This window comes from Eschrichtius robustus, chromosome 3 (genome assembly GCF_028021215.1).
Source record: "Eschrichtius robustus isolate mEscRob2 chromosome 3, mEscRob2.pri, whole genome shotgun sequence".
Lineage (NCBI taxonomy): Eukaryota > Metazoa > Chordata > Mammalia > Artiodactyla > Eschrichtiidae > Eschrichtius > Eschrichtius robustus.
The window spans coordinates 189,327,452-189,354,473 of NC_090826.1; the positions used below are offsets into that span (position 1 = coordinate 189,327,452).

The 27,022-nt window shown below is 43.9% G+C and overlaps 1 protein-coding gene across 3 annotated transcripts in view; it reads right to left on the reverse strand.

Moving 5' to 3' along the window:
* The window catches only part of KLHL12 (kelch like family member 12), a 28,353-nt gene extending 2,699 nt beyond the window's left edge, over positions 1-25,654 (reverse strand). The window contains exons 1-9 of one of the 3 annotated variants that reach the window (XM_068541924.1): positions 25,590-25,654; positions 23,224-23,467; positions 17,241-17,394; positions 15,989-16,206; positions 11,573-11,722; positions 9,281-9,395; positions 1,721-1,827; positions 730-925; positions 137-295 (exon numbers count right to left, since the gene is read on the reverse strand). In XM_068541924.1, the coding sequence (XP_068398025.1) occupies positions 137-295; positions 730-925; positions 1,721-1,827; positions 9,281-9,395; positions 11,573-11,722; positions 15,989-16,206; positions 17,241-17,394; positions 23,224-23,467; positions 25,590-25,654 (1,408 nt within the window). Of the gene's footprint in view, positions 1-136; positions 296-729; positions 926-1,720; positions 1,828-9,280; positions 9,396-11,572; positions 11,723-15,988; positions 16,207-17,240; positions 17,395-23,223; positions 23,468-25,074; positions 25,160-25,195; positions 25,289-25,589 lie in introns of those variants that run through there. The other 2 variants (XM_068541923.1, XM_068541922.1) reach the window with 2 other exon arrangements.
* Positions 25,655-27,022: the final 1,368 nt, after the last annotated feature.

Below are 27,022 nucleotides of genomic sequence, written 5' to 3' on the forward strand. Positions count from 1 at the left end.
AATCCCAGTTAATGAAAAATATACTGCGACAGACCGGGAAGGAAGTGGAAGGAAGTCTGTGAACGTCCGTCTGGTAAAAAGGATCCCACCCCGAGGCTGCCGCCCATCAGTTCTCCCCGCGTCCCAGCCCGCACACCTAGGCAGTAGATGGCCCCGCTGGCCACCGCGAGGCCGGCGCCTTCCCGGGCCGTCTGCATGTCTCCCAGCATGCTCCACTGGTCGATGTTTGGGTCATAGCGCTCCATACTGGTGTGACGCCTGCTTCCGTCAAAGCCCCCAGAGACATAGATCATATCTGCTCGGAATGAACAAGTCACAGCTATTAGAGAACGAGAGCCTTCCAATAACTCTTTTCTCTACAGATCTCCCACAACTCTTTCCAATGTTTGGGGGCAAAAACAAGTGTTTTTTTAAGGGACAAGTCAGTCAAGTCCTTTCTAAAGAGGACAGCACAATCGAGACATGTAAAAAGAATGGGGTAAGATGGAATCTTCAGAAACATTCCAAGACTAGATGGGAATCTGCAAAAATACAACTAGTGCCAATTCCCCACTCAGCACACTGCAACTTGATTTACCAACTCTGGTGTCAGCGCTGAGTCACCCATGAGTATTTCCGAAAGCAGAAAGGCGTATCTGATCTTACCAGCAGCCTCCACATTTCATAGAGAGGTATGAACCCCAATCCAGCCACCCCAAAATGCAAACACTGCCCTGTGCACCAGCCTACCTCCTAAGGTGGTGGCTCCAGCCAGGCCTCGTCGGACATTCATAGGGGCCACAGAATACCAGACCCCATCTTCGTCTGCTGTGTAGTCTAGACACTCCACTGAGCTGAGACGGGAACGGCCATCATAGCCGCCAATCACGTAGATCCGGTCGTGAAGGGACACTGAGGCTACGTAGCGTCTCTTCCGAGTGATGCTCTAGGATTCAGGAGAGAAGAGGTCCCTCTGTCATTTCAGTCATGCCAGACTTAGGCCTCACCTTCTGCTGTCCGTCCTGTTTTTAATCCATGCACCTCTGCTTCTTCACCTGTCACTGTGCAGCCTTCTGAGCAGAGGTTCATCTGCTGTCTGGATGAAAACCTCTCGCTTCTTGTGTTGCTCTAACAGATTAAAGCCTTCCGTACATTTGCCTCCTTCCAAGGCTTCCAAAGGACCTAATGTCCTTCCGTTATCCAGTATCCGATTCCTTTCTATTCCATAAGGCACTGGGCTAAAGACCGACATCCTTCCATAAAGCAGAAAGCTATTACCACAGTGCTATCTAAGGGCCGGGACCCAAAGGCCCGAAAAGTTACGAGAAATGATCAAAAGATATCCAAGTTTTCTCAGAATTACTATTGTTCATTCAGCACTGAAACAGAGACACACCGAAGGAGAGAGATACAAACTTCCAAGTTCCACTGGACGCCAGTTCGGCGCAGCACAGCTTAACACAGTGTTCAGGTTAACAGGGCACGAGGGGAGCACCCTGGGAGTTGCACAGGCAGCTCGGGAAGGCGCGGGAATGGTGGCGGCCAGCTGAGTGTAACTTGACACAGGGTCATTAATACTTCTGATGTCTAATTAGTCAATAACTAACTACTGTAACTAAGTGTTGTAAGGAACATGATGCTGTTACCAGGCTTTTCTACTCTACGGGCTGGATTAGTTATGATCTGGAGTCAGGGACTGCATTTAAGCTCTTTCCCCAGGCTTGGTTCCACCACTACTTACTGGCAAAAAGCTCCACTCCTGAGTCTTGGGATCATACTTCTCTACCACGTCGATGGGAGACTGCTGGCTTCCGAAGCCCCCGACCACCAGGAGCACTTCGTTGGCTCCTGAGGACAAGGGAGAAGGAGAGAGGTCACTTCCCCATCGCTGCTGGGTAACTCCTCACAGGGAAGGAGAAGGAGAAACAGGGCTAGGATACCTGGTTCTCTGCAGCCCAGAGAAGCCATCTGAAATAGGAGATTCATCATAAGCCTACCTAATGGGAAATTATTTCTTCCTGAGAACCTGAATCTCTGAAATTTAAATTTCTGGACAACATTAAAACTCCAGAAGGCAAGCCTGAACACACCCTACACCATTTCAACCCATCTAGACAACTCTGGCTGATTTCACAACAGGCTCCAAGTGCAGGCTGGAGGCTGGAGGAGCTCTCTGCCCTTCTCACCCCGTAAAACTCAAAAGGGGAGTTTTTTTTGTGATGGCAAAGAATGCTCTCCTAACCTTGTCCCCCAAAAGTTGAGAGTTGTGGCTTAGGAACCAAATGATAGATTAAAAAAATCTTTTCCATGACTTTAATTTTTCCAAATTAGCCAACTATATGACCACATTCCCTGCTAATTCATCAAAACTGCCAGGTAATCTAAGACTAGGCTTTTAAAGGGAGTCTTTTTCTCTACTGTTTTCCCCAAACAAGACATTTTGATAGCTTTTATATCGTCCCCTTTCCCCTAAGGACTTATTTGGATAATATTATTCTGACAGTATTTCTTTTGAGGAAATCCCCCGTGTATTGCTCTACTGGAGAGAACACTTAGCTGGAGCATTTAGGGAAATTCAGTCACCAGGAGGGCATTTTGTTGACCTGGACTTGGAAGAGCAAATGTAGTACCTTTAAACTGACAAGAAATACAGACAAGCCCCTAATGAAGTCACGGCTGTGACAAACATCCACAGCTGCTATGACCATCAGGGGAAAGCTCACATACCGCTTCATAACACTCAGCAGGAAGCACGCCACCATCACTTATGGGGTATTCTCGCCGAAAAATTGAGGCTGAATCTTGAATCTTATCAAGCGTCTAGTCTAACCACCAGTTTACAGGAAATATAGGGGACAGAAGAATGTGTTAAATGAGACTACTTGGATGCAGTCAACAAAATCTAGACTGTGGGAAATTCTACAGGTTTCTTCAACAAATAAATTACAAAGGAAAACCAAAGCAGGAGGGAAAAACCTATGGATTAAAAGAGACTAAACAGGACTTCCTGGTGGCCCAGTGGTTAAGAATCTGCCTACCAATGCAGGGGACACGGGTTCAATCCCTGGTCCAGGAAGATCCCACATGTCACGGAGCAACTGAGCCCGTGCGCCACAACTACTGAGCCTGCGCTCTAGAGCCCGCGAGCCACAACTACTGAGCCCACACGCCACAACTACCGAGCCTGCGTGCCTAGGGCACGTGCTCCGCAACAAGAGAAGCCACTGCAGTGAGAAGCCCACGCGCCGCAACAAAGACTAGCCCCGGCTCGCCGCAACTAGAGAAAGCTCACGCGCAGCAACAAAGACCCAACGCAGCCAAAAATAAATAAATAAATGAAAGCCCAACAAAAAATATGTGGAAAAAAATAAAGTTTCAAAATAAAATAAAAGAGACGAAAGAATGCTGTGAACTCAGTGCAATGTGTGGGCCTTGTCTGGATCCTGATTGGAGCAACTGAAGTGTCAAAAACAAAGAAAAATCAATTACGGGAAAACTGAGGAAGTGTGTATGTGTACTTGATATCTGATGAAGATAAGTGCTTGGTTGTGTGTTTCTTATCTTTTAGAGATACACACAAAAGCATAATATATATGGATGGAATTTTATCCTGTCTGGGATTTGCTTCAAAATACATAGGCTACGAGTTGATAATTGTTGAAACTGGACAATAGGTGTGGGGGAAATGCTTATATTATTCTGTTTTTATTCATGTTTGAAATTTTTCTTAAACCCACACATAAAGCATGGACTTTAACCTCCCCCTCTGAGAGGGCGCCTGTCTGTGAACTTGCCAAATAAAGTACGTGGCCCCTTCTCCAAGGTGAGCAGCCGTCTCCTTTTAGGAAACGAAGCATGTGAACAAAGGGCCCTTTTGTGCGATGCAGGTTTTATTTCTGGAATCCCTCCAGGCTGCGGGAGGCCAGGGCCTGCGCTGGCAGCACCTCCCCGCCATCTGCCCCTTTCTCCCGCCTCTGACTTGAGCAGAGGAGGTGAGACAGAGATGACTCCCGAAAGCACCCACAACAGCCAAGGGGATTTTCTACGCTTCGCACGTTAAAAAAAACTCCATCGATTTTCAGCATTAATTTCAAAATCTGGAGGACCAATAGCACTCCCGTTGGCTGCACGTTTCTCAGTAAACGTCCTGGTAACCCTGCATCCACAGAGGAACGTGGACAGGGTGTCAGCGTGAGTCGCTCAGCGATTTAGGGCTCTGAACCCTGGGGCTCCTAGACCACTAGAGGCTGGGGTGTCCGAACCGCTCTGCCAGGAAGGCCTCTTTTCATTACTTTCCCTGAAAGATCCTGTGTTTTAAAAGACTGCCTGCCACGTGAGTGTAAGTGGTTAACTTCCCCACTGCGGCCGGAGTTCATGTCGGTGCCAACAGAGCTTTTGATAAGGACGAGAGGGCCAGTGTCTTAACACTGAAAACATGTAATTTTAGTCAATTCTGATGCCTGTTTAGCCTGTGTAGCTTTTTCTAGCACAAAAATTATTTTCTTTTAAAAAGCTTAAAAAATAACTCAAGGGCTAGTATGACTGCCATCCTCACTCACGTTACCCACCCTTTGGTTAAAAAGATTTAAGAATTTTATGTCGTGTGATTATAAAACATATAATATATAAAATACATTTTCACTGTTAAAAAGCTTAAAAAGAAAGTGTTACGAAAAAAATTTAGCTATAATTCCACAACACAAAGACACACCAAAACATAAGATTATTTCCTTCCAGTTTTGTTTCTAAATATTTATACAACATAAATGGGACCATATTGTAGTGCATCCTATTTTTATTTCATTTTCTCAAGATATTAACAAAATCCTTTAATATATGATTTTAATATTCTTAGGCATTTCAGGAGTTCATGATTTGGGGTTATAAATAATCACACATAGTGCTATGATAAACATCCTTGAATATGAAACTTTTCCCAGTCATTTTCTTAACACAGTAATGGGAGGGCTGCCTAGTGAAGAACGTGAACCTTAAAGAAATCTTTTGATCTATATTATAAAATACTGAGGTTGAAACAAATTCCATTCCCACCAACACTCTAAAGGTGCCAATCCATTCTACTCTCTGTAGCACTGGTATTGTTTTTTTATTCTTTGATACTTTGGTAGGCAAAAAATTGTATTTATTGTTTTAATTCTTGCCTTATCACTGCTAAGACTTTATAACTACTCCGGCTGAATCTCGCCCCTTATATTTAGCAGGACTCCCCTTCTGTGAGCCGTGCACTCAAGTCTCTAGTGTTTGTTTCTTGCATGCATTTTTATGAGCTCTTTGCATGGAAACGACTTTAACCTTTTGCTGTGCCTGCAGCAGATTTATTTTCTCCTGATTTGTCTTACAATGTTGTACATGATTTTTATTTAGTCAAGTACACTGGCCTTTTCTTTTGCAACTTCTTCTATTGCTTTGTGCCTAGAAAGTCTTCCTCCCTCAGAGGAACTCCTAGGGTTTCACTGTCTTTGGACCCTCAGCTGGGACCACTACTCCAGCAGACTTACGAATGTGAGAAAGAGCCAGGGAAAGGGCTGACCAGAAGGAAGCCTGTTTGCTCTCTGCCAAGGAATGTGGCACTTGTCAAGTTAGATTTTTATCTTTATGATGAGGAAAATGTGTCTAAAACACCTGATAAGAGCAGTGTGAAAAGGCACATTACTCACACCGAGGCCTCCTGACAGTGCCACGTCACTATTTTTTTGGGGGGAGGAGGGCAACGTGTGTGCGCTGGGGTGTTTTGTTGGAGGAAAGTGCAGACAGGCTGCAGGACTGCTAAGAACAGGTTCAGGGACCGACATTTCCATGTGCTCAGAAAAGAAGCCAGTGACAAAGTAGGAACTACAATTCCTATTACATCTTTTATGAGAGAGTAATGGGTAAGATTAATAGTTAAAACAAAATCCCCACACATTATTTGGCATGCTATTTTTCCTCAGCTGTATATTTAATTTCCTTATGCTGTACGCAAAGAGCCATCATCCTGGTAACTGGCTTAGCAACCTCTATGAATAGAGACGGGCAGAGGATAGGATGGCTGGAACAATTTACTTCTAAGGTACTAACGTGGAGATGCTAAATTAAGAAGCTAGTAGGGTACAGTTTCATTATTTCCTTCCTAGAACTTTGGAAAAAAATGACCTCAAAACTATGAGGGCGGGCTTCCCTGGTGGCGCAGTGGTCGAGACTCTGCCTGCTAATGCAGGGGACACGGGTTCGTGCCCTGGTCTGGGAGGATCCCACATGCCGCGGAGCAACTAGGCCCGTGAGCCACAACTACTGAGCCTGCGCGTCTGGAGCCTGTGCTCCGCAACAAGAGAGGCCGCGACGGTGAGAGGCCCGCGCACCGCGATGAAGAGTGGCCCCCGCTTGCCGCAACTAGAGAAAGCCCTAGCACAGAAACGAAGACCCAACATAGCAATCAATCAATCAATAAATCTTTAAAAAAAAAAAAATTGCTATACAGAACATCTTTAAAAAAAAAAAAAACAAAAAAAAACTATGAGGGCATGTAGAATCATATTCTAATCCCTCAAGGTCAGGACAATAAGCAAGTTCTCTGAGCAAGCAGGAGCTTTCTGCTGCCTGTTCAAAGAAAAGCAGGAAATGCACTCTAAAGAACCTTCTGGGTTTGGTGGGTCACACAAATTTTCATTGGACTTAGTTCGGTTTAACAAGCAATTATGTACTGGCTGGGACACTTCTGGCTCTACAAGAAAGAAACACATCTTCTGTATTGGAAAGAACTCTAGTGGCTGAATTTAACTCCTTTCATATGCCGAAGAAGAAATGGTAATCCGGAGAAGCTGAAGGACTTGTCCAAGTTCAAACAGCACGTTAGTAGACTAACAGAACCGGGAGTAAAAAATCAAAGTAAGCGAAATGTCTTGTCTCCTACTGCCAGATTCTTTCCACTACATCACTGGCCCTCCTGGTACTTACAGAATATATATTTGTTATTTTCTCTGTAAGCTTATAGTAATAACACGGAGGTATATAAACAAAACATTAGTAGTTAATATTCCCCCGCCATCTCACTTTATTAAAGGTTAGTGTTTATCCTGTGTACATATCGCTTGTTTATGCTCAGGCAAACACACATATATAGGAGTTTTTGCCTCTTTCTTTTCCCCCACTCAGTGTACACAATTAATCTTACGTGTATCTGACTCAATGCTTTTAACGGTTTCGTGACATTCCGTGGTACAGCTGTGCTATAATTCAGTCAACCATTGATCCCCCCCTTTACTTGGCATTGTTGTATTCATTTTTTTCTGGATATTAGCAATTTCTAGTAAACGTTCTTATGCATGTATCTCTCCTCAAATGCGCTTATTTCTGTACTGACACACTGTTTCTACAGTACAGATTCCCGGAGGTGGGACACACAGGGTGTGCCCGTTTTAAACTCTAGTGACTACCTTGTTCTAATCTGCGGCTCCAGACCTCCTAGTGGAGCATCTTTGAAGCGCAAGGTGTTCCCTCACACGTCCTCCTCTGTGTGCCTCTGTGTGCTACCTGTGCGCCTCCCATGCCGCCTTCTGTGGGGTCACTGCTCTTCTTCTTGTTGATACGTATGGGTTCTTTTTACAGTAGAAATGCTAACCTTTTGTCATACACATTGAGTACATTTTCTCCCAGTCCCCATCTTTTGACTTTACGTCTTTTGCCATCAATTAAAAAACCCAAAAAATCCCAAAAAACTGATGCAGTCAAGTAACCTTGAAGAGTTCTAGGTTTTTCTGTTTTAGTTAAAAAGGGGAGTAGAGGAAAGGGAGGTTGCTCTCTCATGGATACAGAATCTCAGTTTTGTAAGATGAGAAGAGTTCCTGACACGGGCTGTACAACAGTGTGAATGTATTTAACACTGCTGATCTGTAAACTTAAAATGGAGAAGATGGTAAATTTTATGTTATGTATATTTTACCACAATTAAAAATAGAAAAAAAAGGCTCCTACCCAGAAGTTATACATATAATTTTCGTATAATTTCTTCTAATATTTTCATGATTTTTCACTTAGTCCTTCAGTCTTTTTTAAAAATTACCTTTTCTATTTTTTCAGTTTATCTTGTGTTGATTACATATCTCTGTATATAACAAGCGATACAGATCACATTTTGTCATCTCCCAGGAATTAACAGAACAGCATCCCTTTAAAAACGACAATAACAAAAAGTAGTATCTCTGGGTGGTAGAATTATGGATGACTCATTTATTTATTTTTTGCTTCTCTGTATTTCTAAAACTTCTACAGATATATACTACTTATGCCATTAAAAAATGAGATAAATCATCATTCTACTTAAATCTATCAATGAAAGGCTTAATTATCAATTAACACCTTAGCACATGAGTCCACAGTCAGATAAGAGCAAAAATAGGAAGCGATAAAAACAAGATACCACCCCATATACACAGAGTAATTTATAACCTATGAAATGCTATCACACACAGTATCTAGGATCCTGGGACAGTGAAATGGAAGTGACGTAACATTTGAGCACAGATTACGTGCCAGCTGCAATGTCAGGCATCTTACATGCGTGATGTCATTGGGCCTCCACAACAACCAGTGTGATAAGACATTAGCGTCCTCATTTCAGAGGCGAAAGCGTTGGCTCAGACAAGTGGACACCCTGCCCAGGCTCACAACCAGCCAGTCACTGGCTGGGCTGGGATCTGAACCCAGGTCTGTCTGCTGACATGGCAGCCTCCGTGCACAGCACTCACGTGTGCCGAGAGCCCTTCTCAGCCTTTCACTTGCTCTTCACGACAACCTTCAAGGGAGGAGCTATGATGACCCCCATTTTACAGATGAGGCAACTGACACAGAGAGGCTGAGCTTCCTGCCGAACACCCGGCAAGTGGTAAATGGGGACCCGCACCCAACCCACAGTCTGGCTCGAGTCCAGGCCCTTGACCACTGCATGCCATTGCCTCTGACCACCCTGGACTCCTCTGCAGTTCACCACGCTGCTGCTTCCCCTTCCTCTTTTCTCTTCACGTGGAGAAGGGCAGAGGTGGGGGAAGCAGACCACTTTTACTCACTACATGGCATTTGAGATATTTCTAATTCACAGGCTCCAAATATACTGAAATACAGTGACAACTTATGTTGCATAATACTTGACAATTTATGAAGTACTTTCACACACTTTATCTCATGTAATCCTCCGAAGAGTCACGTGAAATAGAAGGGAAGATATCCTTGGTTTAAAGGAAAGAAAGCTCAGGGTGGTAAAGGGACTTGTACAAGTTGACATAATTAATACAAGATGCCAGCTTACCTAGACGCGCCCTTGTCCTGGGTCCCTGCATCTGACTGCGCAGCTCAGGCCGCAGGTGAAACTTCTTTGCTTCATCAACGAGGTCCCTGCACTGTAAACTACAGCGGATGAAAGGCTGAAATACAGCAGGTAGGAGAGTGAGCTGCAGGACCATCTCTAATAAAAGCATAAATGGCACATATAAAGAACTAAATTCTTAACACAGAAAACCAGTTTCCAAAGCCCTGTGGTTCCAGGAGGGCTGCCGGTAATAATTATGCCGCGGGTTTCCGGAATGATTAAAAAAAGATTTTTTTGAATAGATGTTACATGATTCAAAGGTATGTGAGGGGTATGTGAGTGGACTATAAGGAAGAAATTACAAACAGGAGACAAAGCGTTTGAGATGTGACACTAACCACCGGCATCTTTTCTAATGCGAACGACTGCAAAGCTGTGTCTGTAATTAACTTCCAAAGAGACCAGGGCTGGGCCAGAAGCAGGAGCACACGCGCCGCCCGTCCAGGCCTCACCTACACATTACAAATCAGCGGCCCCCAGGGTACCGTCCAGGTAATGCGCATGGTGAAGGTCAGAAAACGCACCACCGAGATCTCAGGCTGGAGAAACACTTATGAACAAACACGATATGATCCAAGTTGATATTATTGGGTTGACCAAAAAGTTCGTTCGGTTTTCTCGTAAGCTGGCTCTAGTAGCACTTAGCTGTCTCTAACTTCATTCGAAACAATTTTGTTAGATTGTATTGTGACAGCTGTCATATCAGCGTGCATTAAAAAAAAAATACTTATCAAAATTGGTGAATTTTTGTGTAGCCATTTTAATACTGAAGACGGAAGAAAAAAACATTCTTGGCATATTATGCTTTATTATTTCAAGAAAGGTTAAAAACGCAACTGAAACGCAGAAAAAGATTTGTGTAGTGTATGGAGAAGGTGCTGTGACTAATCGAATGCGTCAAAAGTGGTTTGCAAAGTTTCATGCTGGAGATTTCTCACTGGACCATGCTCCACGGTCTGGCAGACCAGTTGATAGTGATCAAATCGAGACATTCATTGAGAAAACCAACGTTATGCCACGCGGGAGATAGCCGACATACTCAAAATATCCAAATCAAGCATTGAAAATCATTTGCACCAGCTTGGTTACGTTAATTGCTTTGATGTCTGGGTTCAGTATTAAGGGGAAAAAAACCTTCTGGACCGTATTACCGCAAGCGATTCTCTACTGAAAGGTAACAAAGATGTTCCGTTTTTAATTATTGTGACGGACGATGAAAAGTGGATAGTGTACAACAATGTGGAATGGAAGAGATCGTGGGGCAAGTGAAATGAACCACCACCAACCACACCAAAGGCCGGTCTTCATCCAAAGAAGGTGATGTTGTGTATATGGTGGGATTGGAAGGGAGTCCTCTATGATGAGCTCCTTCCGGAAAACGAAATGATTAATTTCAACAAGTACTGTTCCCAATTAGACCAACTGAAAGCAGCACTCGACAAAAAGCATCCAGAATTAGTCAACAGAAAACACATAATCTTCCATCAGGATAAAGCAAGGCTGCATTTTTCTTTGATGACCAGGCGAAAACTGTTACAGCTTGGCTGGGAAGTTCTGATTCACCTGCCAGACACTGTACCTTCGGATCTCCACTTATTTTGGTCTTTACAAAATTCTCTTAATGGAAAAAATTCCAATTCCCTGGAATACTGCAAAATGCACCTGGAACAGTTCTTTGCTCAAAAAGATAAAAAGTTTTGGGAAGATGGAGTTATGAAGTTGCCTGGAAAACGGCAGAAGGTAGTGGAACAAAACGGTGAATACGGTTTTCAATAGAGTTCTTGGTGAAAATGAAAAATGTGTCTTTTATTTTTACTTAAAAACTGAAGGAACCTTTTGGCCAACCCAATAAATGCATCAAACTCCTTTCATGCTGGCCTCACCAGAAGTCAAAAATAGAGACTAGATAAGCAAAGCATCTTTTCCGAGGCAATTTGGAACAATTTCTGTTTAACAGAGAACGGGACAAAACTTATCATCCAATGTTGCTTATGCAAAACACTGAGGAGCACGTAAAGTGAAAAGACAACAAAGCACAAAATTAAATTAAGCCATAGACTTTCATTTCTGCCAGGAGACTGACTGGCCAAGCGACCGCCTGCAGACTCCCTGCCCCGGGCCCCCCGGGACATGCTTCCCAGGACGCTCGTGCCTCCTCTGAGGTGACCAGTTCTGAGTTCACGACACGAAGCTACAAGAGATGCCCACAGTCCTGGGTCCTGTGTGACTCACCTCGGCATCTATGACATCCGTGATGTACCTGGGGGTCAGCAGGGGCATACGGACGTACTGCAGCAGGTCCGGCAAAGACTCTTCCCGCTCCTTCTTGGCGTGCTTCACCCAGTTGATGACGGCCTCGAAGACCGGCTCTTCAGAATCCACCTGCGAGTGTGTGACCACATCGTGGGGCTGCTCTGTAACCTCGCTTCCCTTCCCTTCCCGCCCCATTCCCGCCACCATTGTTTCCCATCTCTCAGAAATAAGTAGGCTCTTGGGAAAACAATCGTTTCAGACACAACTTGCTGAGATCATGAAGAGAGTTATAGTCAGATTGGGTGAAAAAAATCTAAGAGAGATAGTACCTAATAGACCATCAGTCACAAATTGGCTTTTAATTCAGAATTTTCCCCATTCCTGAATTTTTTTCTGGTCATTTCTGAAACTTCAGCAGGGGAAGGGGGAATCTGTTGCCCTAATCGAAACTGGCTCTTTTTTTTTTTTAAATTTATTTATTTTGTTTATTTTTATTTTTGGCTGTGTTGGGTCTTCGTTGCTGCACGTGGGCTTTCTCTAGTTGCGGCGAGCGGGGGCTAGGCTTCGTTGCGGTGCGTGGGCGTCTCACTGCGGTGGCTTCTCTTGTTGCAGAGCACGGGCTCTAGGCACACGGGCTTCAGTTGTTGTGGCACGCAGGCTCAGCAGTTGTGGCTCGCGGGCTCTAGAGCGCAGGCTCAGTAGTTGTGGCGCACGGGATTAGTTGCTCCGCGGCATGTGGGATCTTCCCGGACCAGGGCTCGAACCCGTGTCCCCTGCACTGGCAGCCAGATTCTTAACCACTGCGCCACCAGGGAAGCCCCCGAAACTGGCTCTTGAAATAACTTTTACTCATAGGTGTTGTCTAAGGACCTCCATGCTCACTCTCGGACCCCTCAGCCAAGGCTGTGGGCAGGAACTTCCCTTACGGCATCGTAAAGAGTGCAGGGTCTTCAAAGCACCGTCAATTGGTATTTGAGCAACTACTCTGTATTAGGCACCATGCTATTTGAGATGACACATGTAATTAATAATTTGGGGAACTTAGGTCTAAGCTACATATGACAGACAGGATAAGACACACCCTAAAAAACCTACATTACGTCCCCGGACAAGCACAAGGTACAGTAACACCTAGTACCTCCCCGAGACTGACACCTGAGGACTAGGCCTGTGTCCCTCCATCAGCCCCTAGAGTGTGTCTGTTCTGAGATAACTTTCAGAGTGTGACAGTGCCCAGACAAAGACATCACTCTGTGGACTTCTCTCAAGAACTGAAAATACAGAAAATGTTTCAGAATGTTCATTCATTTGATGGATTTACCAAACACCTACTAGTGCCAGGACTTGTGGAGGGTTAATTATACAACGGTGAACAAATCAGACATGAACCTTCCTCTTAAGTGGGGAGATAACTGTTAAATCAGAAAAACGAACAATCCCATTCTGTCATTATGTACCACATAGGAAAAGTACAGGGGCTATGAGACAGAATAACACGAGATTTCTTCATTTAGGCTGACGGCACAGGGAATGCCTCCCTGCAGGAGCAATAGGTTTAAACCTGATGGAAGAGTAGCAGTTAGCCTCGGGGCAGACAGAAAGCACTTGGAAAAGCCCTACAACTGCACTGTCCAACACAGTAGCCATGAGCCACGTGTGCTATTTACATCTACATTAATTAAAATTAAGTTAAATTAAAAATTCAGCTTCGGGAATTCCCTGGCGGTCCAGTGGTTAGGACTCCACGCTTCCATTGCAGGGAGCACAGGTTCGATCCCTGGTCGGGGAACTAAGATCCCGAAAGCCGTGTGGTGTGGCTAAAAAACCCCCCAAAACCCCAAAAGTCTGTCCTTAATAGCAATGAACGTGGCCAAAAAAAAAAAAAAAAAAAAAAAAAAATTCAGCCTCTCAGTCACACTGGCCACATTTCAAGTGCTCAACAGCCACCTGTAGCTACTGGCCAGTGAACTGGACAGCACAGACACAGGTCCTTTCCATCTTCACAGAACTTTCTATTGGACAGCTTGGGAAACGACAGAGGTTGGTGTGGCAGAATGAATGAGGGAGGGGACGAAAAAGATCAAGCTGGAGAAGTAAACAGAGCATCAGGAGCCTGGATTTCACTCTAAACCGTTAACAGGCTTCAAGTAGGCCAGTGTTGGGCCACACTGACGTCTGGTAAAGATTACTCTGAGAGCCACGGGAGGGCGGTTTAGAAGGGCTAAGAGCTGGGAGGCCAGTTAGAGGCTACTCGGGTCCATCAGGCAAAAGGTGACGACGCTTAGACTACGGCAGTGACGACAGAATCTACGTAACCAAATTTATGGGAGGGCAAACTAGCCCAGCCTACTCACGGGTTACACGAGGTGAGGGTGCAGAAGGGTGGTCATGATTTTTTAAATAAACTTTGGTTAAAGGCAAGGACGACAGGCTAATAGTTCTGAACAGCTGCGTGCTAGACTCTGACACATTCTAGGTTTAAATTAGATATATCCATTTAAAATGGGGTTTTTCAATCATGAGCAGAGATCCTTGATCTTACTGAGGACAGAACAAACTAGAATTGCAGAGAAAGAGCTAAACTGGGAAGAAAAACCCCCAACACTAATGCTTCACTATGGAGAAGATATTCTCCATAATAAATTTTCCCAGAGACTTCGTTAATGTATCAGGCACTGACATTCTTATTTAATGCTCAGAACAGCCCTACGTACTAAGTACGACTATTATCTACATTTTATGGGAGAGGTATCTGAAGGTCAGGGGTTAGGGGACACGCATCACACAGCCAAGCCCAAACCTCAGTGTGACCCTGAAGCCCGTGTTGTTTTAAACAACGTGACACGCTGCCTCCATTGTTTCAAGTACTATTGTTTTACATGGTCCAGAGGAAGCGTTAGCCCTGGGGCCAGACACCTGGTTCCTGCTTCTGGCTGGTATATGAAAGAGAAAAAATGTCATTTGCTGAAAAAAAGCAAAGGCCAGTCTCGCTGGACACTTAAGGAAGACCGTAGAAAAGAGTTCATCCCGGCTTCTGCAGAGGTCAGTTGTTTGCCCTCCCTGTTCCATCCGGTTTTATCCCCCAGTCTCCACTGTTCTAAAATAAACGGTTGCTGTGACTACTTCCAGATCTGGTCAGATAGAAACACAGCTCACAGCTCCGTGGTTAAGAGAAGAGACTGGGGGTGCAGATGGGCGGTGCTCGTCCTGCCCCTCCTGGCTGTGTGAGGGTGATGACTAACCACAGCGCCAGTTTCCTCCTCTGAAAAATGGACACAGTTCTGAGAATTCAACAAGATTTACAAAGGCCGGACTTCCCCAGCAGTCCAGCGGTTAAGACTCTGTGCTCCCAATGCAAGGGCCCGGGTTCGATCCCTGGTCAGGGAACTAGAGCCCGCATGCCGCAACTAAGACCCGGCGCAGACAAATAAATAAATAAGTAAACGTTTAAAGTCGTTTTTCATTATTATCTCAGGAGAGTGAGAGAGGAAAAAAAAATAAAAGAACTCTTAGCCTCCTTAGAGAATCGAATGTCTCCTCACTGGGGAAAACAAACCCAACAGGTGGCCCCCTCCCCAGCACTTGGCTCTGCTAGGTGTCTTCCAGAAGCTTCTAACCAGAGGGCTGGAGCACTGGAGAGGAATGCCTGGCTTCCGCGACACGTACAGCCCCTGCTGCACTCACTCCAACGCCCAACCTAACTACAGATCTACACGCGACCACCGCTCTGCGGGGGACTAAGGCTCCCTCTCCGCTGGGCCGCGCCCCTGAGCGCTCTGGCACACCAGGCGGGACCCTGCCGCTTCAACGCCCGGTCCGCTTCAACGCCCGGTCCGCGGGGCCCTCTGCTCCCACGGGCGCCAGTCAGCTGGCTCCGGCTCACGATCCCCAACTTCCCGCCCGTCCTTTTCAATCCACTTCCTTTACAATCTCATTTAAATCCAGAAGGTTTTCTTCTTTCCTCTATGGAATTTCCTCCCTTTGAATAGGCTCGTTATTCTCCTGATGCTCAGTCATCATTTTTGTCTTTTTGTCTGTCGCTACTACTACACTGTGAATTCTCTGAAAACAGGACTGTGTCTTACTCACTCTTGGCTCCCCAGCACCTGGCATGGTGATTGCTATATAGGAAGACATTCTTGGTAAATGTTTTAAAATGCTTATTCCATACTGTTTAATAGTGATTCTTAACCACTGGGATCACAAATTTCATTGAGGGAGGTAGCGAACTCCCTTCCATAAATAGGCAAATACGTTTGGCATGTAATTTCAGGGACATTTAATGAAACCTTAGAGCTTAATATGGACCCTGCTACAGAAGTACAACAACTCCGCCTTGCTTTCTGGTCTTCTGGCCCAGTCCTGAAGACAGCTAATGCCAAGCCAAGACTGTACCTGGATCTCATCACACTTGATGAGCTTTTCCACCTCTCCTTGACTGAGAAGAATGAATTCTTCATGCTGCACCACTTCAGGAAAATGCTTCTGGCTAAAAACCTCAGCTGCTTGCATCAGATCAACACAGTTGTGAGTTTCCGCAAAGTCCCTGATACCCAGGCAGTTAGAAGGGTCCAGCTGGCTTTCCAAGAACTCGCAGCAGGCTTGCTTCACGCCTAGGACAGACAAAGACAATGAGTCCTTGAGGACACTCGGCCAGGTGGATGGGCCTATATTCTTGGATCACAACATCTCCACGTAGTATCAGAGGAACCCTGGCTCAACGCCTAAGAATCCGATTAGAAATTTTATGCTTTGGGAATTCAAATCCTATTCTTGTCTTACGTGCTGTGTGGCCTTCTGCAAGGACTTTAAAAATGTCTGCTGCTGCATTAGAACAAGTACGGCAAGACGAATTGCTTCTATGGACACTGCCACAATTAAACAAACATGCCTATAAAACTCTTGGGAATCAAGCTATAAAACCAACTTAATTTAGCATAGTGTACCTAATTTCTACTCCACATGAAAACTTACTAAAAGACTCCGGTGAAGGAAAAATAGGAGATACTGATAACAATCTCATATTTGTCTAACTGAAAAGCTCAGAGTATAAAATTAATGTTAGAGCTGTGCACTAATGCAAAAACTTCACACAGTTTCAATCATGTATGAAAAACTGAAAATAACAGAAACAGAACTGGAGGTTAGGGACAGACAGGTTGGGAACTGGAAGGGGGATCATCTCCAATCCTGTGAAAACTTTACACTTTCACTTTTGTGTGTCAATTTAAATTTTTAATAGATAATTTATATGATTCAACAAATTAAAGGCACAGAAGGGTTTATGTGAATAGCCGCCCTAGCCTCCCTACCCACCTGGTCATCTAGTTCCCTTCCACGGAGGCAACGACGCGTATCAGTTTTCTGTGTTTCCCTGCAGGACTGCTGTGCACATATATGGAAGGAAAGGCATCTATTATCCCCTCCTCCACTTTTTAAAAAACAAAAAGTAAATGCTCTCTTCCAAAGAGCCAAAGACTCACATTTGGAGGCTACTCTATACTGCAACTGAAATCTCAACTTCTGTGCCATGGGCAGTAAACATGAGGCCCACAGTCTGTCTCCTTAATTTTCACGATTAAGTTTACATCACGAATTTTAAACATCTCCAGGGTCACTGTGGCACGAACAAGTTTAGCATCTGTACCTTTCAGCTGAAGCAGGCAGGCTGCAGGGAGCAGTTCCTGGACATTCTCCACCGTCACGTGCACGGTCTCAGTGTACACAAAGTCCAACAGGATTTCCATGGTCGAGGCAGTTAAACCCTGGATATCTACATACGGTTTCCCCTTCTCTGAAAGCTGAAAGTTCAAAGGGTATGAAACCATGGTGGTTATAATTCCACAAGATTAAGGCAGAGTCTCATATACAAGAGCTTGAAGGGACATTAACAATGTTAACTGAATATCAGAGGAACCCTGGCTCAACGCCTAAGAATCAGATTAGAAATTTTATGCTTTGGGAATTCAAATCCTATTTTTGTCTTATGTGCTGGAAGATCTAAAAAAAAAGATCGACTATTTTGTTTGACTTGTACAAAGCAAACACGGCATATATTTGTAGCTTTTCAAACAGGGGGGAGCTATGTGTAACCCAAGAAGATACAGAGGTGACACCTTCCTGGAATATTAATTTTACTTGTGAATAATTTTAAATGCTGCTTTCATACTAAAACAAATACAGACGTAACACCAAATAGAACCAAAAGTTGCCATGAGCATGCCACTAGTGTCCATGAGCTTTTAAGATGAAATACAAACTTCACTGAGACTTCATGCTTGTAGATGCCCCAGGAGTTCCAGCTCCAGACCCTCCAGGATGAGCCAGCACGGCCCTATCTGTCCCTAGACTACACGCAGGTCATCTTGAGAGGGCATCTGCTGTACCACTGAAGACAACAGGATTGTGTGATACTTTTTTAAATACTGGGTTGACTCTCTTTTGGGATTACCGAATTACTGGTGGTACATTTAGTCTAGATGATATCCTTGGAGTTACGAGTGTAGTTGAGGCCAGATAATCATAGAAAATGGTTTAGCTAATGGTAGAAATCTTCAGTTTTACAGGACAGTAAACTATCTGAAAACTGATTACCTTACAAAAATTTTACTCGATTGTAACCTTAGTTTAGAAATTCCAATTACTTACAAAATTCCAGTGCACGTCCATTATGAACTAAATGTCTTTATCATCAGCCCAGAACAATAATCAGAAAGTATTCTCTACCAAAGCCAAGAACAAAATAAATCCCTAACAATACAAAAAGTCACCAGTACATTATTTTGGAAAAACATTTTACTAACATTTAACACAGTATAAGTATTTACAAACAGAAACATATGAGTACATTTATGTCAGGAATTTCTTAGTCAATAAACTATATTCCCATTAGCCAAATAGCTTAGATATGTAAATGAGATCACTATGTAATAACTTAGAGCAACTGTAGTATTTCACATTAATATTTGCTTTACAATTTTTCAGGGTGCCTCTCATTTATTATTATTTCATCTGATTCTCACAGCAAACTGGTAAGGCAGTCAGGTCCGATATTACTGCCCTTTAAGACATAAAGGATCTAACGTTCAGCGAAGTTATGTGACTTAACCAAGGCCTCAACTAATAAGCGACAGATCAAAGCCAGGCCTCCTGCCTCACCCTGTGCTCTTCCAGTTGCACCACATTTAAGGAGCAATTTAGGGCTGGAAGAGAACGAAGAAGCCATCAAGTTCAATCACTCTGTTCTACAGACAACCTAGTGAGGTTAGATGGTCACCAGGGTCCACAAAGAATTACTAAGAGAACTGAACCTAAAATCCAGGTCTCTCCCGCCTCCTAGAGAAATGGAAATAAAACCAAAAATAAACAAATGGGACCTAATGAAACTTAAAAGCTTTTGCACAGCAAAGGAAACCATAAACAAGACGAAAAGACAACCCTCAGAATGGGAGAAAATATTTGCAAATGAAGCAACTGACAAAGGATTAATCTCCAAAATTTACAAGCAGCTCATGCAGCTCAATATCAAAAAAACAAACAACACAATCCAAAAATGGGCAGAAGACTTAAACAGACATTTCTCCAAAGAAGATATACAGATTGCCACCAAACACATGAAAAAATGCTCAACGTCACTAATCATTAGGGAAATGCAAATCAAAGCAACAATGAGGTATCACCTTACACCAGTCAGAATGGCCATCATCAAAAAATCTACAAACAATAAATGCTGGAGAAGGTGTGGAGAAAAGTGAACCCTCATGCACTGTTGGTGGGAATGTAAATTGACACATTCACTATGGAGAACGGTATGGAGGTTCCTTAAAAAACTAAAAATAGAACTACCATATGACCCAGCAATCCCACTACTGGGCATATACCCTGAGAAAACCATAATTCAAAAAGAGTTCATGTACCACAATGTTCATTGCAGCTCTACTTACAATAGCCAGGACATGGAAGCAACCTAAGTATCCATCAACAGATGAATGGATAAAGAAGATGTGGCACATATATACAATGGAATACTACTCAGCCATAAAAAGAAACAAAATTGAGTTATTTGTAGTGAGGTGGATGGACCTAGAGTCTGTCACACAGAGAGAAGTAAGTCAGAAAGAGAAAAACAAATACTGTATGCTAACACATATATATGGAATCTAAAAAAAAAAAAAAAAAAAAAAGATTCTGAAGAACCTAGGGGCAGGAAAGGAATAAAGACGTAGACGTAGAGAATGGACTTGAGGACACGGGGAGGGGGAAGGGTAAGCTGGGACGAAGTGAAAGAGTGGCATGGACATATATACACTACCAAATGTAAAACAGATAGATAGCTAGTGGGAAGCAGCCGCGTAGCACAGGGAGATAAGCTCAGTGCCTTGTGACCACCTAGAGGGGTGGGATAGGGAGGGTGGGAGGGAGAGGCAAGAGGGAGGGGATATGGGGATATATGTATACATATAGCTGTTATTCAGCTATACATATGTATAGCTGTGATTCACTTTGTTATAAAGCAGAAAGTAACACACCATTGTAAAGCAATTATACTCCAATAAACATGTTAAAAAAAAGAAAAAAAGTCCAGGTCTCTGGAACCACCCCTTTAAACAACTTAAATGCAAGGGTATGCAGAACAGTATGGAGGTTCTTAAAAAACTAAAAATAGAGTTATCATACTCCTGGGCATATATACGGAAAAGATGAAAACTTTAATTTGAAAAGATACATGCACCCCAGTGTTCACAGCAACACTATTTACAATAACCAAGACACGTAAGAAACCTAAGTGTCCATCAACAGATGAAAGGATAAAGAAGATGTGGTGTGTATACATATATGTGTGTGTGTGTGTGTGTGTGTGTATGTATGTATACACACACACACACAATGGAATATTACTCAGCCATAAAATAGTAATAAAAACAATTGTGCCATTTGCAGCAACATGGATGGGCCTAGAGATTATCATATAGTAAGTGAGGTAAATCAGACAGAGAAAGACAAATACCATATGACATCACTTCTGTATGGAGTCTTAAAAAAATGATACAAATGAACTTATTTACAAAACAGAAATACACTCACAGACACAGGAAACAAATTTATCGTTACCAAAGTGGGGGGGAGGGAAAATTAGCAGTTTGGGATTAACAGATACACACTACTATATATAAAACAGGTAAACAACAAGGACCTACTGTATAGCACAGGGAACTATATTCAATATCCTGCAATAACCTATAATGCAAAAGAATCTGAAAAAGAATATACAACACACACGTATAACTGAATTACTTTGCCGTACACGTGAAACTAACACAATGTTGTAAATCAACTATACTTCAATTAAAAAAAAAACAAACTCAAGGGGCTAGGAGGATGAGTGAAATAGATGAGGGAGATTAAGAGGTGAAAACTTCCAATTACAAAATAAATGAGTCACAGAGATGAAATGTACAGCATGAGGACTAAAGTGAATAATATTGTAATACCTTTGAACAGTGACAGATGGTAACTAGATTTGTTGCAGTGATCATTTTATATTGTATAGAAATAATGAATTACTATGTTGTGCACCTCAAACATAGTGTTGTAGATTAATTATACCTCAGTTGAAAAAGACAAGACCACTTGACACTTTCTTGCCTGATGTCAGTTTCTAAAGAAAGACTATAAAATAATCACTGGTGAGAAAAAAAATAAAAGAGAGTTCTTTTACAGAACTCCACACTAATTCCTGAACGTGCAGAGAAAGAGTGAAGACCGGATGCACAACGTGTAGTGAGCAGCCAGCAGTCCGAGTCCTCAGTGCTTCCTGCTGGCAGCCGTGACACTCGCCCAGTTAAGTAAATACCAGCGCTTCTGGTGCTCCTTGGGATACTGTACAGGACAGGGTCTGTAATGTCGCCCCGCACAGGGTCACTTTAAAATTAGCCTGGGGCTTCCCTGGTGGCGCAGTGGTTAAGAATCCGCCTGCCAATGCAGGGGACACGGGTTCGAGCCCTGGTCTGGGAAGATCCCACATGCCGCGGAGCAGCTAAGCCCGTGCGTCACAACTACTGAGCCTGCGCTCTAGAGCCCACGAGCCACAACTACTGAGTCTGCGCTCCAGAGCCCGCAAGCCACAACTATTGAGCCCAAGTGCTGCAACTACTGAAGCTCACGCACCTAGAGCCCGTGCTCCGTGACAAGAGAAGCCACTGCAATGAGAAGCCCGCACACCGCAACGAAGAGTAGCCCCCGCTCGCCGCAACTAGAGAGAGCCCGTGCGCAGCAACGAAGACCCAGCGCAGCCAAAAATAAATAAATAAATACATGAATAAATGTTTAAAAAAAATGTTTAAAAAAAAGGAAAAAAAATTAGCCTGGATCTGCTGGGGCGACGTGCCAGGCTTCCGCATTCTCCCCGCCAGCCATGTGCCTGAGCACTGGTTCAGCATCACACACGACTCTGGCTTTACAATTAGAACATCAAAATTAGAATCAAGCTAAGTTAATTCAGGATTAAATCCCCTCTACCGTTTACAAGCTATAAGGCATTTAGCACCTGAGACCTTATTTCTTCATTTGTAAAATGAGACGGTAACAACTACCCCTGGGGTGAGTGGGATGCGACAATCACCTAACACAGCATCTGCCCGTAAAAGGCAGTTACATTTTCGTGACACGATCTCTCCCACTCAGGTCACCAGCAACACCCGCACTGATAAAACACTGGTGGTTGAGAGGATTTTTTAAAAAGTGTTACTGTAATGAAATATGTCAGCCATACATATAAGTAGAGATAAACGATGTAATCAACAGTGGTGTACTCACCATTCAAGCTTAAAAAGAAATCAAGACAATTTATTTAAAATTAAAAAATCAGACTTGAGATACTGGGAGCTGAGGTCTGCAGTGCTCCCCTCTGCTCAGCTGAGTCCCTCACGATTCACCCAGCAGCCTCCGTCACATCTTAGCTGTCTTGCCAGGCAATTACTAAGGCAGTCTTTTTCCTAACACTTTGTGAGCACTACCTCTTTTCTTGCCAAGCCAACCTGTTTCTAATTCCCTTGTTAAAGGCTTGTGCTCCAGAGCCAGCATCTTTTTCTAGGTGATACTTCACACACCCACACAGTCAGGCCCTAAGCCCTCTCCCTCTCATTTGCAATTACTCTAAAGCCTTCACTGGTAGAATGAAGACTGATTTTCTCCACATATTGTTCGAAGAAATGGGATGAGGACTGAGGCTCACTCCTCTTTCCTTCCCCCCTCCCTCTTCCCCAGTATTCACTTTAAAATATTAAACTTTAGAAGAAGGAAAACAAATTTACAAAACAGTAAGTAAAATCCAATAGCTGGTATTTGTTTTACTACGTGCTAGACATTGTTCTAAGCACGTCATATGTAATTTTCTCAAGTAATTGTAACAGTAACCGTATGCTATTGTGTATTACTATTATCCCTCATTCAAAGATGAGAAAACTAAGGCACAGTCAAGTGGCAGATCTTATCCAGAGTCGGCCCATTTAACACCATACTATAGAAATTCACTATTACATCAAACTTCTACTATTTTATTCAGTGAAATGAGACAACCGTGAAGTGACATGTGTGAGGTTCCACTTGTGAGGAGATGACTCACCACTTACCTCACTGGTGAACATGGCACAGAAGTAATCGCTGCAGGCAGCCAACACAATCCGATGGGCAGGGAAGTCTTTCTGTTCCACTCTCAGTGTCACATCACAGAGCGTATTGCTCTTCCTGAGGGAGTTCATAGAATTAAGGATGGATTTAGCATGAGTATTTGTCATTATGTCTTTGGGGGCCATAATGCCTCCCATCAGGCAATATGGAGAGAGAATGAAAGGGATCCTTGGATTCTGCAGGTACAAGAGAGAGAAAAAAAAAAAACAACAATGAGCATATTTGGAGGACTGGAGAAACTAAATATATTCAGTTAGCTTTACAAATTAATGAGGCTCCATCAGACTCAAACATCCACAGATAGGAAGCACTCCTATTCCTGGTATTACCAACACAATCTAGCCACTAACTATCCCGAGTAAAAATGATCTCTTCTTCCTCTGAATTCCATTATCTATCATCGAGTGCCCAAACCACTTGACATTTATTGTAATCAGTACTCAACTGTACTGTAAGTAGAAAGAGACTATACATTTCCTGCCTATCTTCACAAGGCTGCTGTCTCACATGATAAAATGAGAAGATAAAATTTCTTAACGGTGTGACATCGCTATTTTTAATATAACCCTAACCCTTAAGTAGATTAAGTAGGTAAATATTTAGAGGGTGGGGACCCTGTTTTATATATTTTTTTCTCTCCTAGCAAGTGTATAATAAATGGTTAGTAATAGAACACAAGAAAAGAAAAACTGCATATTCAACCTAGAGCAATAAAGGCCAGTATCAGTAAAAATAAACTTTTCTAAAGAAGCGCACAAATAATTATTTATGATGACTTCCAACTATATCTGGATTTCTTCTTAAAGTGAAACTTCAAATGAGGACCCAATACCTATACTGAATAATGGAAACCACGCAAGCTTATTTATGAACTTTCTCTTAAGCTACTGAAGCTCTTGTATAGAAGGGTCTCCCTACTCTATTAGTAAACATCAATCAGCATTAACAAATCAGTATTTGCAGTAATTCTTCTATACTAAGAGAGAGAGAGACTTACTAAGATAGAAACCTATCAAAACTCTACTACTAATTTTACGGCCATAGCCAGTCACTTGTAAAGTTCACCTGTATGCATCAATTAAATGAACTCAGTAATATCAACAGGTTACATATAAAAAAGAACCAATGTAAGAAGTACTTTCGTGGTTGTTGACAGGCTTTAGTCCCACTATTTTGTTGTTGTTGTTGTTTATTTGCTTCCAGGACAATTTCTGGGGAATGAAATGGGGTGGTTATTAAGAGAGTCTGTCTTATGTGGAATCCAAAACTTTCTGAAAGGATCCAAGAAAATAAAGTCAATCTATGGTTTTCAAGAGTCCACAACTCACAACCATAATTTCATATGAATAGGAAAAACGAGATCCTAAATTCTCATCTACTCCTGTTTATACTTAGCGTATTATTCTATGAGCGCTCCAACCACTCCGCAAGACCCATTTTACAGAAAAGGTGATTCATCAAAGCATAAGATGATTTTCAAAAAGATTTTCCTTAAGTCAACTTAGTTTCAACTCTGGAGATGTGAGAAAGGTCTGCACAGACCCCCTCCCCCCCCTTTACGGTGAAGACTTTCTCGGGGGGTTACGACCTGGCTCGGCCTGTCAAACCAACGCGACCCCAACGCGGCTCGGTCTCCCTCCCGGGGTTCTCGACCTCCGCCCTCCGCCCCGAGGTGACCTGGCCCAGGGCTCCCGCGAGCCTCCCGGTGGAGCGGCTGCGCCGCGGAAGCCTTGGGCGGCGTCGAATTGCGGAGGGGCCGCCTTCCCGGCGGGCGAGGAGCGATGCTGTCCTACCCGACAGCCTGCAGGCGGAGGTCTGGGCGCTGGACGCCAGGAAACTCCTCCTCGCCCGGAGGGGACGACGGTGGGAGAGGCGGGAGGGAAGGGCGTCGGCCGCCGCCCCTGGGCCACTCACCTGCGCTCCGGCCCGTGGGCTGGGCGCGGGGCGAGCTGGCGACCCGGGAAGAACCCAAGCGCCGCCGCCCCGACCCAGAGGCTCAGGCGCGGTCCCGGCGGCCGCGCGCTGTGATGACGCCACGCCCGCCCGCGTCACGTGAGTGGCCACGTCACGTGACCCGCGGGTGCGCATTGCCGGCTTCTGCGAGCCTGGAGAAAGCAGCGAGGAGGGTTCGGGGGACTGGGGACGGAGAACTGGGGGCGGAGGGGGGTTCGGGCGCGAGGGCCGGGGTGCAGCCCCAGCCAGGTGACCGGCTGAGACGATGTTCCGCAGGGCCGCGAGGCGCGGCGGACTGAGAGGATTCCAGCGATTTGTAAGCTAAGGGGCTGACTGCAGGGCGTGTTTTACCTGACAGGTATTCAGGAGCCCTCTCACGTCGAGAAAACCCACGGAGGCTTCCAATTTCTTCACTTCCATTGTCCACAATGGCCTTTTCGGGCCGACCATCGCTGTGGTGAGAATCCTCTGAGTCCTGCGACCACGGACTTCAGCGTTCTCTGTGTCACAATCGGGCCTGTCATCACTGCTGGGTGGTTCTCCTCTGCTTCTGCAGTCCGAGACAGTTAAGTGGAAGGAACTTGCGGTCCCTAGAAGCTGGACACTGCGAGGGAGATTGCGAAGGATCTTCTTAGAAGTCCCAGGAGTCCTCATCTCCCCTATTCCGCTTCTGCTGCCTTTCACAGCTCTTGGATGCTGAGCTTCTGATTGATTTCGGCGCACTTATCTCAGTGGCTCAGAAGGGAATGAGGTTCCTTGATTCAATTCATTTGAAGGTCCAAACCAGTTGTGTTTGTACTGTTTTCCTCTGTGGGGCCTTTGATTCTTTAGGGATAATAAAACTGTAGCCAAGTGGGTAGCAGTCTAATTTTACGTAGTGTTTCCATCTCTCATATAGTATCTCTGATCTAAAATTCTCTCTGATTTACATATTGTGAGTGCAGGATTGGTACAAGTTTTATGGGGGGCATTTTGGAAAAGTTCACCAAAATGATGAATTGCAGATATCCTTTAACAGCGATTTTTATAAATCTATCCTGTGTATATATTCACACACATGTAAAATGATGTGTGTGCAAGGTTGTTTGTAGACTGTATTGAAAAAAAGTTTAACGCCCATCAGTAGGGGACTGGTTCAGTAACGTATAGTACATCCATACAGTTCAATACCATGAAGTTGAGAAAAGTGTGCATACTTTGCTATTAGTTGTGTAAAAAGGTTGGGAAGATATAAATAGTCGTATTTGCCTGTATATGTATAAAAATTGCATTTGGAATGATGATACAAAATAGAGTAGTAACATTAGTTTCTTTGGAGAGAGGAACTGGTTGGTTGGGAGACAGGGTGGGAGGGAGATGTTTTCCTCTATATATTTTTATGCCTTTTGAACTTTGCATCATGTGAATTAAAAATATGTATAATTTAAATAAAAATAATCCCTTGTTTTCTGGTTGCAGAATAGCACCCAGATGCTTTAATGATATTGCCTAATTCCTGGCTGCTAAACTGAGTGTTTTTCCAAATATGAGAGGGAACTTAATAAAAGAGGCTTTGTTTAGAATATGCGCACTCCTTTTCCAGACAGTAAAAGATGGAGAAACTGCTAGCAAGAAAGCCAGCACGCTGTGGGAACTAGTTCAGGCCTCTGTTTTCTTCAAGGGTACAGCCCTAGCATGTTTTGAGTGCTTAAGTTGTGGGAACACGGTCCTCAAGTGAGAATATTTCTAGTCGTTTGGACATCTGACTCAGTACGCTACAGCCCAGACTGATTCTGAGTTTCTTAAGTC